At 46.6% G+C, this 13821-nt stretch overlaps 1 protein-coding gene across 2 annotated transcripts in view; it reads left to right on the forward strand.

Moving 5' to 3' along the window:
• The window catches only part of LOC6542877 (metabotropic glutamate receptor 8), a 42944-nt gene that overhangs the window by 25410 nt on the left and 3713 nt on the right, over positions 1 to 13821 (forward strand). Inside the window, exons 3-17 of one of the 2 annotated variants that reach the window (XM_026979198.1) lie at positions 352 to 1348; positions 3991 to 4133; positions 6284 to 6454; positions 6866 to 7010; positions 9293 to 9435; positions 9804 to 9912; positions 10033 to 10204; positions 10325 to 10431; positions 10919 to 11068; positions 11219 to 11352; positions 11598 to 11788; positions 12445 to 12579; positions 12661 to 12823; positions 12917 to 13130; positions 13581 to 13732. In XM_026979198.1, coding sequence (XP_026834999.1) covers positions 352 to 1348; positions 3991 to 4133; positions 6284 to 6454; positions 6866 to 7010; positions 9293 to 9435; positions 9804 to 9912; positions 10033 to 10204; positions 10325 to 10431; positions 10919 to 11068; positions 11219 to 11352; positions 11598 to 11788; positions 12445 to 12579; positions 12661 to 12823; positions 12917 to 13130; positions 13581 to 13732 — 3126 coding nt within the window. The remainder of the gene's footprint in view (positions 1 to 351; positions 1349 to 3990; positions 4134 to 6283; positions 6455 to 6865; positions 7011 to 9292; positions 9436 to 9803; positions 9913 to 10032; positions 10205 to 10324; positions 10432 to 10918; positions 11069 to 11218; positions 11353 to 11597; positions 11789 to 12444; positions 12580 to 12660; positions 12824 to 12916; positions 13131 to 13580; positions 13733 to 13821) is intronic. The other variant, XM_015159099.2, reaches the window with a different exon arrangement.

Raw genomic sequence — 13821 nt, forward strand, 5'->3', positions numbered from 1 at the left:
TGTGGGTAAAGATCGTTTAAAAATAAGCCAAATGAGTGTGGCAATTAGTTATTGGTGCCATTTTTTATTTGCTGTGACATTTAAGCCTGCAATTTATTTAAGAAAGATAACATCAATAAAGTTGACAAACAAAAACATTGCAAACCTGAACCATTTAAAACGATTTAGCCAGTGAAAAATATTTATTGGTGCATCTGATAAATTCAAAATCCCTGCAGCTGCAAAGGCAGCCGCGCCAAAATGCAAAAGCGTAAAAAAACCCATTAATTGTGAGAAACCAGCGAGCACAAAGGCCACAATGCGACGCACATATCGCCAAAAGCAATTAAACCGTGACCTAATCCAAAGCAGATCCAACCCAAATCGGCGCATATACAAATAAAACGCGCTCCGCGAAAACTCACAATATATCTCGCTAAATACGAAGCCAAGGTCAATATGAAACCAGTCTGCGGGAGCAAATGGTCCGCGCAAATATGTGTGCTGCTGCTCCTGGTCGTCCTGTCCACCTGTCACATCCTGCAGACCGAAAGCCAGGTGGTCGGCGACATCGACCAGGCGGACGACGGGCTCGCATCCAGTCATCATCCCAGTCGCAGTCGCAGTCGCTCACGGGCTCACGTTGCAAGTGGCAATCATAATCATCCGGGCTGCGAGCACCTCCATCATCGTCAGCATCGCGGGAAAAGTCACGCCCGGAAGCACCGACAGAGCCATTACGAGATTCTCGAGCTGGAGCAGCGGCAGCAGCAGATGGGCAAGCACTGGCGTCAGTGGGTGAACCACCTGCAGTCGCCGGATTACGCCAACGATGAGCCATCGCCAGATGGCAGGCGCCCCTCTCCGGCTAATGGAGAACTTGCCTACGACCACTTTGAGCTGGACGACTACCAGCGGTACGCCAATGTGGATCTGGCATCGCCGCGCTCCGGCCGCCATCGAGGTCGCCAGCTGCCCCTGAACCACCTGAACCTGAACCTGATACTGCCGCTCGGCTCGGCGGATGGGAGTGGCAAGTACCTGAGATCCCTGCCGGATTCGGTGAGCTTCCAGAACGATCGCCTGTACGCCAGCCAGTCGCAGAGGCACTGGCCCGTCAAGCGGGAGGCCATCGTGGAGGGCGACGTGATTCTGGGCGGCCTGATGATGGTCCACTCGCGGGAGGACAGCATCACCTGCGGGCCCATCATGCCGCAGGGTGGCATCCAGGCCCTGGAGGCCATGCTCTTCACGATCGACAGGATTAACCGGGAGCAGCTCCTGCCGAACATCACTCTGGGCGCCCACATCCTCGACGACTGCGATAAGGACTCCTATGGCCTTGAAATGGCCGTAGATTTCATAAAAGGTAAGCTGTAACTAAAGGTGGTCGTGCAGGAAGTGGCAAGAACGCTGCCTTCTCCCTGTTTCATAATGTTCACAGAATCTAGTATACCCTTGTAGCAAATCAACATTTCTCTATGCATCCAATATAAATTGTAATTTGATTTGTAGTCAAATTTAAAGCACAGTTCATTGGAAATATATTGGTCTCATAAAATTCCTCGGGATAAACTGAAATTGAATCTGTATATCTGGATCAAGTTGAAAATTATTGATGATCTACTCAACATTATTTTAACATATTTACTTAGGAAATTTAAATTTATTGTTAAATATTTTTAATTTTTAAAATGTACGTTATTTACCTACAAATTATTCGAGATAAGCCGCAAAGTCGCAGAATTTTTTGTTTAGTGTGGAATGTTGCGGTGCATCTCGAAGTTCACATTGCTCATACGCCACGTGAAACAGCCGCGGCTTATTTTCGCATTTATATGCAAATTATGCTTGCCTCTGCTTTTGAAACTTGTGGATTCCATTGTGAGTAAAAGTTGTTTCAGTTGCAGTTGCATTGCAGCGTTTGTTGTGTTGTGAAAACCACGAGTGCAAACTGTTTGCAAATTTATTCAGGCAAATGATAAACTGAATTAGGGAGCGGTATCTCTGGCGCTTATGTAATCCAAACGCTGGGCTCAGAGAAAGTGGCTGCATGACTCAACATCCCCAGATATAAATTTCATTAATAAACTAAATTAATAAATAAATTATGGGATTTCCTGGCGAAGGATGCGAGCTCCCTCGCCAACTAATATGCATAATTCCCTTAAGACAAAACGGCAGGGCATGAGATTGCCTCGTCGCAAGGACGCGAGGGAAGATCAAGGACACACAAAATGCCGCTTATTACTTTTATCGGGCCAACAAAGAGGCGCACACACTCAGTGCCCACACACACACATAGTCACCAGTCAGCCAACGATCCATAATCAATTGGGCACAGAGCCAGCATCCTTGTCATCGTCCCAGAACACTTTCTAATCTCCATAATTTCATTATGTGCGCGGCAAGGATTTATTTGAGCGACGTGCTGTGCTCCTCCCTATCTCCTTCCCTCCGTGCATTCCCTCTCTGTCTTTGTTGCGTGTGACGTATGAAAAATATAATTTTCCAAGTCACTGAATTATATTGACAGGATTAGGCAGGCCGTAAACTATGGCGCTGCCCCACTGTGCCCGCCCACACATTCCGCCACCCGCTCCCAAATCGTGCGTATTTGGTTAATAATAATCTAGTTGGGCATCGATTGTATGGCCACAATGAAGCCACTATCCGTGGCGGAGTGGTAATTAATTCGCACTTAAGCGCAGCTGCTGGGGCACTTGATAGTAGTGGGCTATTCACTTGGGAAGTTGGCTAAGTCTAGCGTTAAGGCGCAAACGCGTGGCCTTTAAAGTTCGTAGAGGAGACTTCCTACAGCTGCTCAGGTCGGTTATTGCGGCATTTTGCACAAAAGGTTGGAGTAGAAACCATGTTTCTATGAAAAATATTTGTATACGAGTATAACTATAAAAAGGGAGAACACTATACACGAGCTTCCCGACTACCAGATACCCGCTACTTAGATAGAAAAGAAAGCTACTCATAAGAAATGTTCCAAGGCTGAAGTTCTAACTCAACTTATCTTAATCGGATTTTGAAGTGGCATACCTCCTAAATGTTTCTGCTGCAATTCTCTAAAAATTTATTTAAATTTAGAAATTATTTTTTTCTTAATTTTTATACCCGTTACTCGTAGATTGAAAGTGTATACTAGATTCGTTGAAAAGTATATAATTGGCAGAAGGAAACGTTTCCAACCATATAAAGTATATATATTCTTGATCAGGATCAATAGCCGGAGTCGATCTGGCCATGTCCGACTGTCCGTATGTCCAAAGACATAGACGCAGCGCAAGTTTATTTCCAAATGTTGCCACGCCCACATCTACGCCAACAAACCGCCCAAATCTGTCACGCTGACAATTGAAAAAAAAATGTTTTTATATTTATTCATTTTTGAATATATCATGTAAGTTTCTATAGACTGGCCAAAAAATTTTTTGGCACGCCTACTCCAACGCCCACGAGCCGCGCAAAACTGTCACGCCCACACTTTTGAAAACTTTTAAGTTATTTTTCATTTTATTATTTTTTTCCAATTTCTAGCGATCTTCCAGAAAATTTTGAAATTTCTCGTTAGCACTTCCACCAGCTGAGTAACGGGTATCTGATAGTCGGGGAGCATCGACTACAGCATTCTATCTTGTTTATCCTCAAAAAAAGACTTTTGGGAACGTTTCAGTCTGGTTTACGTATAAATATCTAAAAACATGCTACTCTGTGGAATAAAAGTTGTAAGAGCGGTATGTCATTCTGCACACATGAGCATTTAATCAGTTTTGTGTACATTATTGCTAACTCTTCGCCAACAGAATAAATGAAATTAAATTGGACCGATGCAGGTGGTCGAAAAATAAAAGCACATTGAATTGGGCCGGGTTTCAGGTGGAAAACTATCTACAATATATGTAAATGCTTTTAAATAATGAGAATTTCAGGTGAAAATCACTTATACCAGCACAATATAAACAAAACCGCTCAACTATTCCTCGATGTTTGCATTTTCAGGGTCCATCAGCAACATAGATGACGCGGAGTATCATTGCAACAAGACGCAAGTGCGCAAGGTCATCTCGGGGGTGGTGGGTGCCGCCTCCTCGGTCACATCCATACAAGTTGCCAATTTATTGCGGTTATTCCGAATTCCCCAGGTGAGTTTTCATTGTGTGATCACTAACGGTGGCACTCTGTGCGTGCGAAGTTAAAAGGTCATGGCTCAAAAGGGCAGTCCTTTTTGTTTTTTGTTTTTAGTTTAGATTCTGCTTTATGCTCGCAGCACATATATACGTGTATGTGCTAGTTTGGCCAACAAAAGTTTCTCCTATTTCGTAATTACAATTTCCAGAAGCCACATGGTAACTGTTGTAATGGTCGGCAGGACTTTGGGTTGGCTTTACCGATTCCTAAGTGTCTGCACGTGCCACTAAATTAGTCGAGTAGCGCTGACCAACGAGAGGCTCAAAGTGCAGCAGTTGCAGACGAAATTTGCTCAGTCACACAAAACAGTGTTTCCTTCCACGAAGGAACTCCCGGCAATCATCACAATTAATATAAATACTTTAGTCTATATATATATCGCCTTGTAATATGATACATAATTCTGGGCTGCTTGATTACTGAGTAGAATTAGCGTAGGATAGACTGATGTTTCCATACCAAACTATAGCTTTGGTAGCATAGTTTTGGTAGTTCGACTATCAGCTACCCATCACTTGCACTATTCGCTAGGCATTTTTCATTACTCAGCCATTTTTTGCGAATGCTCCGAGTATACAATTACGTTTACTCTACGAATAGCGTTTATATAATTGCTTGGCATCTGGTATCTCAGCAGACACTGTCCTTTTTGGGTGTTCGTCATGCAGCACTAAAGCGTAAAAAGCGCCACAAGCCAGTATCCACTTCTGATTCAGGCAGGAATATAACATTCTCCGAGTGCCGGCATGAATCACGTGCTGGAAGTTGAAGGAGATTGAGTGCCCGGTTCGGCTGCTCCAACTACGTGAGCTGGAGCCAAAAGTCAACAATGCGACAATAACTAAGTAGCCAACTGCCAGCGTCTGACTGCCAGATCCCTTTTCAATATACATATGTACTTAGTACTACAGGGATGCCATTAAACGCACACCAAGTGCCAGTCGAAGGAGCAGCAGCCGTTCCCTGCAGGCGCAGCTATCGTCCCGAAAGGACCTCATAAATCAGCAATAAACATTTGATTGCATTTCGTTTGCACGCGTGGTTTCTTCGCTGGCTTCGCATAAACAGCACTTTCCAACTAGTTTTGTGTGCTCTGCAATTCAAATTTCTGGTCGATAGCGCCTTAGTGAGTTTCATTTAGGCTTAGCGGAATTTGGCTGCATCACCAGGATGGCAAGGACTCAATTCGAATGACAATTCGGTTGACAATTCCGCACATGCAATATTTTATGGCTTACCTATCTTATGTTTGGCTTCCAATATTTAAAATGCTTGAAACAGTCTGCACTGCTCGGTTTTCTGTTTTCTGTTTAAAGTAAAATGTTGCAGTCTCAAATTGAATGGGTCTTCAAATATTTAATTGTATTTATCCAAGGATAAAGTAATAAAATATGTAGCAAAAACATTTTATTCGGTTTTTATGAACTCCATAACGGCACTTGCATTTTGCAGCAAGTTTTTCGCCATTTTTTGTTCTCGAGCAGCAGTAAATATTTGCATCTAGTGAATCAATTATGAAAAGTCAACAAGCTCAGAGCGGCACAATCATTTTGCTGTGCCTGAATTAAAGTGCGGTGTGAGTTGCAACGCCTGTCATTACATGAGCATTTGACAAGCAATCAAGCACTTACGCAGAAACTGTTGACTAATGGCAATGACACTTAATTAGAGGCCAAGTAGTTCATTAAACACTTGCAGTTGACTAGTCACGCCATCGACGATTTGCCTCAGGATGCACTTAGTTCCTGGCCAAGTGTTTGTGGGCGGATCCTCCGCTAACCGAGCAGTTTATGTGTGCGTGAAATTGGTTTCCCGGCTTTGGCCGGTTCACCACAGTTGGCCTTCCACTGCAGCTTGGGTCTTGAAAGGTAATGCCCGTTGATGTTTTCCTCGAAAGCAGCATTGTTTGTGGTTTTTGAGGAACAGCTTAAGCGGGAAAATATGAGTGAAAAGCTGGGAAGGAGCTAACGAAGGGTTCTGCAGCAGCGTGAGACAAAATATGAAAACTAAATGGAAAACTAAAAAATGGGAAAAGGGTAGTTACGTAAAATAACACACTTGCTCTTCGTGCCACCAAATTTTTTCCCTCCTCTTTTCCAACCAGGTGTCCTACTTCTCCACCAGCCCCGAGCTGAGCAACAAACAGCGATTCGAGTACTTCTCCCGCACTATTCCCTCGGATCACTACCAGGTGAAGGCCATGGTGGAGATTGTGAAGCGGATGGGATGGAGCTACGTCTCGATTATCTACGAGGAGAGCAATTACGGAATCAAGGTGGGTGTTTTTGTGTGGAACTTCATTGAAACGGCAGAAGTGAGTGCATCTATGGCCGAGAAATAGGTTTAAGGCAAGATGAATATATATTGCATGTTCCATTCTGGTTTCTTGGATAACAGCGGTGTAATATTTCCATTAAACATGGAAACATTGCATTTTAAAGAGCAAGTTCCAAGTAAATGTACACCGCGCACTTAAGATTTTACCTAATAGGCAAAGCCATTTAACCAATATTCCGTAAACCGCGTCACTTCGAATAACAAGTACCATTTCAAATCGTTAGCAGCACTCCATTATCATATGTTTATATCCTCGACCGCTGGCAGTGCAGACGGCATCCTTACCTGCGTAAACATTTTGCCCACCACAGGAGTTCTTATTGCTCACCCACACTGCACTTGCTTTCAGGCTTTCGAGGAACTGGAGGAGCTCCTGGCGCGCCATAACATTTGTATTGCCATCAAGGAGAAGCTGGTAAAGGATTCGGGAGTGGCCGAGGACATCGCCTACGACAATATAGTGCAGAAGCTGCTGACGAAGCCGCGGGCCCGAGGTATGCAACTGCGGAGTGGTGAGGGGGGTGGGGGGTGGGGGGTTGGGTTGGTGGTGGGAAAGTGCATTTCCACCGGAACAGCGACTGCAGGCTGCCTGTCAGAATGCAATTTAAAATGAAAATGTCAAAGCGAAGGCGCAGTGCAAATGCAAAGGGCAAGCCCTTCGCAGTGCCCGCCAAATGAATGCGATCCGGAGTCGGGAACTATGCTAGGATTTTTGGGTGGCGACGGAAATTGCGTAAATTAAATGAAAATATTTTAAAACTCCCTCGCCAGCGCGCCGTTGTGCCATCTGTCCCAGCGGGAAATTAAAAAGTTCGTCGCAAAACAAACGGAAAAAGTTATATGCAAATAAATTGAGAGATAGTCGCCCCGAAGTGGGCAACCTGATCCGCCCAATACTGCAGTGGCGCAAAAAGTGTGTATTTGTTATGGCCAAAATTGAAGCCACTGTCCAAAGCTAAGAGTACTTGGCGCCCCCGAGCGCTGATGGATAACGCCACCTATTCGACATGGCAAGCAATTAAGAATTCCAGTCAGCGCAGGGCTGGCCAAGCTCAAATTTATCGGAACGATTTTTCAACCCAAATGAAAAGCACTTTTCCACATGGCATTTCCCCAATCTGCGCCATTGACGCGATTGAGCAGCGCGATAAACAAAAAATAAATGTCAATCAATTTGACTTTCAACATTTTGCGTTGCCCTGTCGAATAGGAATCAGCTGCCAGTTTCAGACTCCGAAAGAGGTATAAATTAAAAATAATTACCGCCTACTGCTCGGCGTATATCATTAGTCAGCTCCTCGAAGGGTGAAGAACGGCAGGGTCGTGCCCGCCAATAAAACGCACACGGGTCGACCAATAACAATTGACTTTTGTCTGGCAAACAATTTTTGATTTACATAAATGCGCCATCAGGAGTCGTAAAGCAGTGGGCCAAGTCCGCCAAGTTGGCCCCCAAGAAAAGGGTTTCTCCGCCACCGTTATTTATTGTGATTTGTGATTTGACGCTGCTTACAGGGCGCTGCCTCGCAACGATTAATCAATTTGACAAAGTATTTTCCCTGGCATCAGTTGTTTAATTTTGCATATCGAGGGTTCTGCTCCTGCTCCTGCTCCTGGTCGGGGCTCCAGTTGGGTCGCTGAAAAATGATGCCCTTCCGGATCCGTAACTGCGGCTGGTAACTGCCGCCAGGGGCAAACTTAACGCTTGTTCGGATCCCCACACATGTCACTCCGGAGCCAAATGGAATGTGGGCGGGGGCGGGGGCGGGGGGCCGACATGTTTTTCCTTTTTATCGCCGATGTGCCAGGACATGGCCGCTGCCCCACCCGCTTTAAAGTTTCCCCTAATCTGCATAAATATCCTGCCGAGTGGGCTCCTAAATTAAATTTGATATCACTGCCAAGAATATCCGTTGGACTCGACTGGTGTACACAGAAGCTGCTCAAGTGCATGGCTGAGGCAAAGTGATAATCCAGGCAAAATATCATTCACTTCACAAAAGTATCGACAAGTTTTCCCGTTGTCTCCGCTGCTGCCTTTGAAGAAGATTCCCTCCTTCCACTTCGAGTGGCGGAGCAGCAGTGGCAAATCGATACCGGGACATGTTGAAGGGGCAAAAAATTATGGCCGAGACAAAGGCGCTCTTGGGAGGGCCGTCAAGAAGTGACAACTGCAGCTCATGTATCTCATACAAGTTTGTCCAGACCGAAACAATAAGGGCCGAAAGCTTTAGCCATATTTGGTGAGCACCTAACCCAGGGATATTTTAGGAGCCTGAGTTCCATTCACAGAACCACAAGCGACTTAGGTGTCGGCTTGGCCAATTAGCCATGGTGAACTTTGTTTGCTTGGCATTTCAAATGATATCTCCACACTTTTGGTGGACTTACTGTTCCGTTTTTGAAGCCAATTAAAGTATTGTATTTCTTGCAAATTGAAGAAAAATACCTTGCCAGACAATCTAGGTATAGTAAGATGCGTAACACGGAGAAAGTCTGAAAAGTGGTTGCATTACATCAATATCTACTCTGCCATGTATACTTTTAAGGACCCCAAACAGCTGAAGTAATCCGCTTTATTTATACAGCATTTGCGTACATAAGATTGTCATTAAGTCTGGAAAACCTTTAAGCCGCCAATGAAGGAGCAGCCTCGAAAAGGAGAACAGCAGGCGACTCTTTTCTTTTGCACAAAAGCCGCTCATTCACTATTGATTGCAATTAAAATTAATTTCTTCCTTTCTCCTTCGCATCCTTTCAATCTGCTGCTGCCCAGGGGCCATTATTTTCGGATCGGATCAGGAGGTGCGGCAGGTGATGCGGGCGGTGCGCCGGGCGAATGCAACTGGCTCCTTCTCCTGGATCGGATCCGATGGCTGGAGTGCCCGGAATTTGGTGTCCGACGACTACGAGCCGGAGGTAGGTGAACTATTTCGTTAGGCTGGATGACGGGCCACTTACCGTCAGTCGGAAATTATGAGCCTAAATGGGCGGAACTACTAGGTTTGATTAATGATTCGGACTTTGGCCACATAATTTCCCACATACGAGGGCCCAGCCCCAGTACACAGTATATGATAGCCAAAAAATTATAAATGATGGCGACCGAAAAACCCGAAAGAACGCACGCCCTTGCCCATGATGAATTATTCTTCAATTTGAATTAATCGTGCCTGCGTCTGTGCGTGGCTAATTAATTTGTCTAAGTCCTTCAAGCCCAGAAGTGGCCCTCCTCCCTGATCAAGCTCATTAAGTATACGCCGCGTGTGTCTTGGTGTCATCAACAGGTGGAAGGCACGCTGTCTGTGCAGCCGCAGGCGAATCCTGTGCGCGGCTTCGAGGAGTACTTCCTCAGCCTGACGGTGGAGAACAACCAGCGCAATCCCTGGTTCGTGGGTAAGTGGATCAAATTAAAGGGGCACCTAATGCTCCCACAATAGCCCTCCTCATTGATTTGCGCACAGCATTTGGAGGCTTATTTTATAGCCCTTCACCCAACGCTTACCTTGCTTTCAGAGTTCTGGGAGGATCACTTCCAGTGCCGCTATCCCGGCAGCACGAGCACTCCATACAACAACTACACCAAGCAGTGCACCAAAAAGGAGCGGCTTTCACGGCAGAACACAGACTTCGAGGACCAGCTGCAGTTCGTCAGCGATGCAGTGATGGCATTCGCCTACGCCCTGAGGTACATTGCGCTTGTTTTAAAAGCCTTAACGTATTAGGAAAATAATAGTAGATTAGGCCACACCTTTGTGTTTTCCCAACCTAGAGCCAAATAACTTGTAATGGAACTTCTTCTCCTCAGGGACATGCACCGCGACCTGTGCGGCGGAGGTCCTTCGCTCTGCGAGGCCATGAAGCCGACGAAGGGTGCGGACCTGCTCAAGTATTTGCGTAAAGTGGAGTTTGAGGGTGAGTGGGAACAGTATCCACTGGTGCGCGATCGACACCCAGTCAAATTAAGGGAAAAACTTAAAACAGGACGCCAGACAGGCTGAAGTCGCTTTGCTCTCGCTCAGTTCCTGGCAGAAGTGGCTGCTTCCTGCCAGCATGTCCTTGCAGTTGGTCCAAAAGCCACACGCACTGGCATATCTCAGCCTGCGAGAGTGCTACAAGGCGCATTGGCCATGCTTTCGAGTGGAAAATTGACTTGCTTGTCATCGTCATTGAACTCGATTGAAATTCAATAAATTACACGGACAGACGGACGTCCGGACGGCCGGACGGCCGGAAGCCAAGGGCTCTGACTGACTAGCGCAGATTGTCAATTTTCTGATAGGGCGAGCGAGAAAGTGGCAAAGCCGGCGAAGCCTCTGTGTCTCTGTGCCTCTGGCAGGCGTGAAACCATAAACCCATTTAACTCCTATTCGATCATTCCTCCTCCCTCCCCCCTCCGCAGGCCTCAGCGGCGACGAGTTCCGCTTCGACGGGAACGGCGACGGTCCGGCCCGGTACAACATCATCCACTTCAAGCAGTCCCAGGCGGGACAGTACCACTGGGTCAAGGTGGGCGAGTACACCGAGGGCGAGCTGCGGCTCAACATGTCGGGTAAGATGGGCATCGCTTGTGCCAGGGATTAGCAGGAAGTACTTAAAAGATAAGATAGTTGGATGATCATCCATACATGATACATCCAAACAAGTGACTGTCCTCCCCTCCACCACGACTAATATTGATCTCGTTCTCCCGCTGCCGCAGAGGTGAAGTTCAAGCGGCTGAGTCCCAAGCCGCCGGAGTCCGTCTGCAGCCTGCCCTGTCTAGTGGGCCAGGCCAAGAAGTACGTGGAAGGCGAGAGCTGCTGCTGGCACTGCTTCAATTGCACAACCTATCAAGTAAGTGAAGCCCATCTGGGGCCAGTAATTTATTTGTCGGCCCTTCGAATAGATTGAAATGTGGCGCCAAGTGAATTATTCCGGAACTAACTCGTGGACGGGGGATGGAAAAAATGGCGACTAGCAGGCAGAAACAATTAAGCCATCAGGCCTGAAAGGGGCTGCAACTGAATGGCAAACATGCCGCCTTTGTGCTCGCCCCATCCATTTATCAAGTGTTCCTTTGTGCGGTGCGTCCATTGCAGATCCGCCACCCGGATGACGAGACCCACTGCAAGCTGTGCAAGCTGGGCACTCTCCCCGACGCCCACAAGCAGTACTGCCGCCCCATCCCCGAGATATATCTGCGACCGGAGTCCGCCTGGGCCATCGGGGCTATGGCGTTCAGTGCGACCGGCATCCTGGTAACGCTCTTCGTCATGGGCGTGTTTGTCAGGTGAGCAGCGCATGCACCGCGAGAAAAAACTGACGTTCGCTAGGATGAAGCAAATTAGTTTTAAGATCGAATGTCAAGTATATCAAGAAGCACATAATTTAGAGAACAATTAATCAGGAAATTGCCTTCAAATATTCACAATCCATCAGAAGCAATATCAGTAAGATCGGTTTCAATAGAGGAATCCAAATATTTTCACAGTATAGTTTCAACTAATTTAATGTTTTTAACCATTTCTTCATTTGTGGACATGGTATCTGATAGTCGTAGCAGTCCTCTTTGTGTTTATACCCGTAACTATAGTTTGTTCATATTTGTAACAAGTTTAAGGACACGGTGATCTAATGGATAAGCATTTGTAGTAGTTTTCCTGGGTAGTTTTCCCAGGCAGTGGAATTCCCAAGTAGATAGATAAATCAAATAAATTATCCTCCCGATTGATTTGTGTTTCTCTGCCTGCATTTATTGGCACACACTGTGCGCTTGCATGGATATGGAAGCAATTAAAAAGTTTCACCCTTGCCGGGCAAACTTCGCCACAAAGTTGACCGGCAGAGACATAAAAATGATGCAGTAATTGGCGCGAGAAAACCTCGTCGAAAGTTTCAAGCTAAGGTAACGCCTTTCTCCTCCTCCACTCTCCTCCTTCCCGACAGGCACAACGACACGCCCATAGTGCGTGCCTCTGGGCGGGAGCTGAGCTACATCCTGCTGGCGGGGATTTTCATGTGCTACGGCGTCACCTTTGCCCTGGTCCTGAAGCCAACCAACATAGTGTGTGCCATTCAGCGGTGAGTGTGCAAAGTGCCGAGATGATGCGTGTGAATTTTCCTGCGAAACTCCCGCTTTTCCGCTTTCCCGCTTTCCCGCAGGTTCGGTGTCGGCTTCTGCTTCACGGTCGTGTATGCGGCACTGTTGACCAAAACGAATCGCATTGCGCGGATCTTCAAAGCGGGCAAACAATCCGCCAAGCGGCCCTCCTTCATTAGTCCCAAGTCCCAGCTGGTAATCTGTGCGTGCCTGGTCAGCGTGCAGGTGAGTGTGGAGTGGTCAGGCGGAGCTCCTGGCGGAGCTCCTGGATGCCCGGCGGTGACTCCGAGTCATTCCCTCCATTCACTCCATTCGCAGATACTCATCAACGGCGTTTGGATGGTAATTGCGCCCTCACATGCCATGCACCATTATCCCACACGCGAGGATAATCTGCTCGTCTGCGACTCGTACATCGATGCCTCCTACATGATTGCGTTCTCCTACCCAATCTTCCTGATTGTTATTTGCACGGTCTACGCGGTGCTCACGCGAAAGATTCCGGAGGCCTTCAACGAATCGAAGCATATTGGTGAGTAATTGAGCTCTTTATTTCGAACAGTGCTATAATTCCGAGTAATTGGCCCTGTCTTGGCGGGTTCTGTGCAAGATGTAGTATCCAAACATAAAATCAGCCTGGATGGGTTGGCTTTCCCTATAGCCCGCTTCATTACGGCAGCAATATTATTAACTGGTTTATTATTAACGGCGTAAAATAGCAACACATGTGAATAGCGCAACATCATTATAGTATGCATGGCTTCTCATTATTTAGTTATGTGTATTGTATTTTTATAAAAACGGCACTGATTAATTTGGTTATTTCTGAAACAATACGCGCCAATGAAATATTTATTAGTCAATATTTTATGGATTTTGGATTTATGGATTCGTGCATGCAGAAATGCTAAAGCGGAATATGCGGAAGCTATCCCACCGATAATTAGACATTTGGATTGATTGCTCGACTCTATTGTTACAGGATTCACCATGTACACGACCTGTGTGATTTGGCTGGCCTTTGTGCCGCTCTACTTCGGTACCGCCAACCACGTCCCGCTGCGCATCACCAGCATGTCGGTGACCATCAGCCTGTCCGCCAGCGTGACCATCGCCTGTCTCTTTTCGCCCAAGGTGAGTCCGGATAACTGGGAGTGGGTGGGGCTCGGGGCAACCATGGGTTCTCCATAAATTGATTGGTAATTGCGTTATGCATTAATTAT

Source organism: Drosophila erecta, unplaced genomic scaffold (assembly GCF_003286155.1).
Source record: "Drosophila erecta strain 14021-0224.00,06,07 unplaced genomic scaffold, DereRS2 tig00000055-arrow-pilon, whole genome shotgun sequence".
Classification (NCBI taxonomy): domain Eukaryota; kingdom Metazoa; phylum Arthropoda; class Insecta; order Diptera; family Drosophilidae; genus Drosophila; species Drosophila erecta.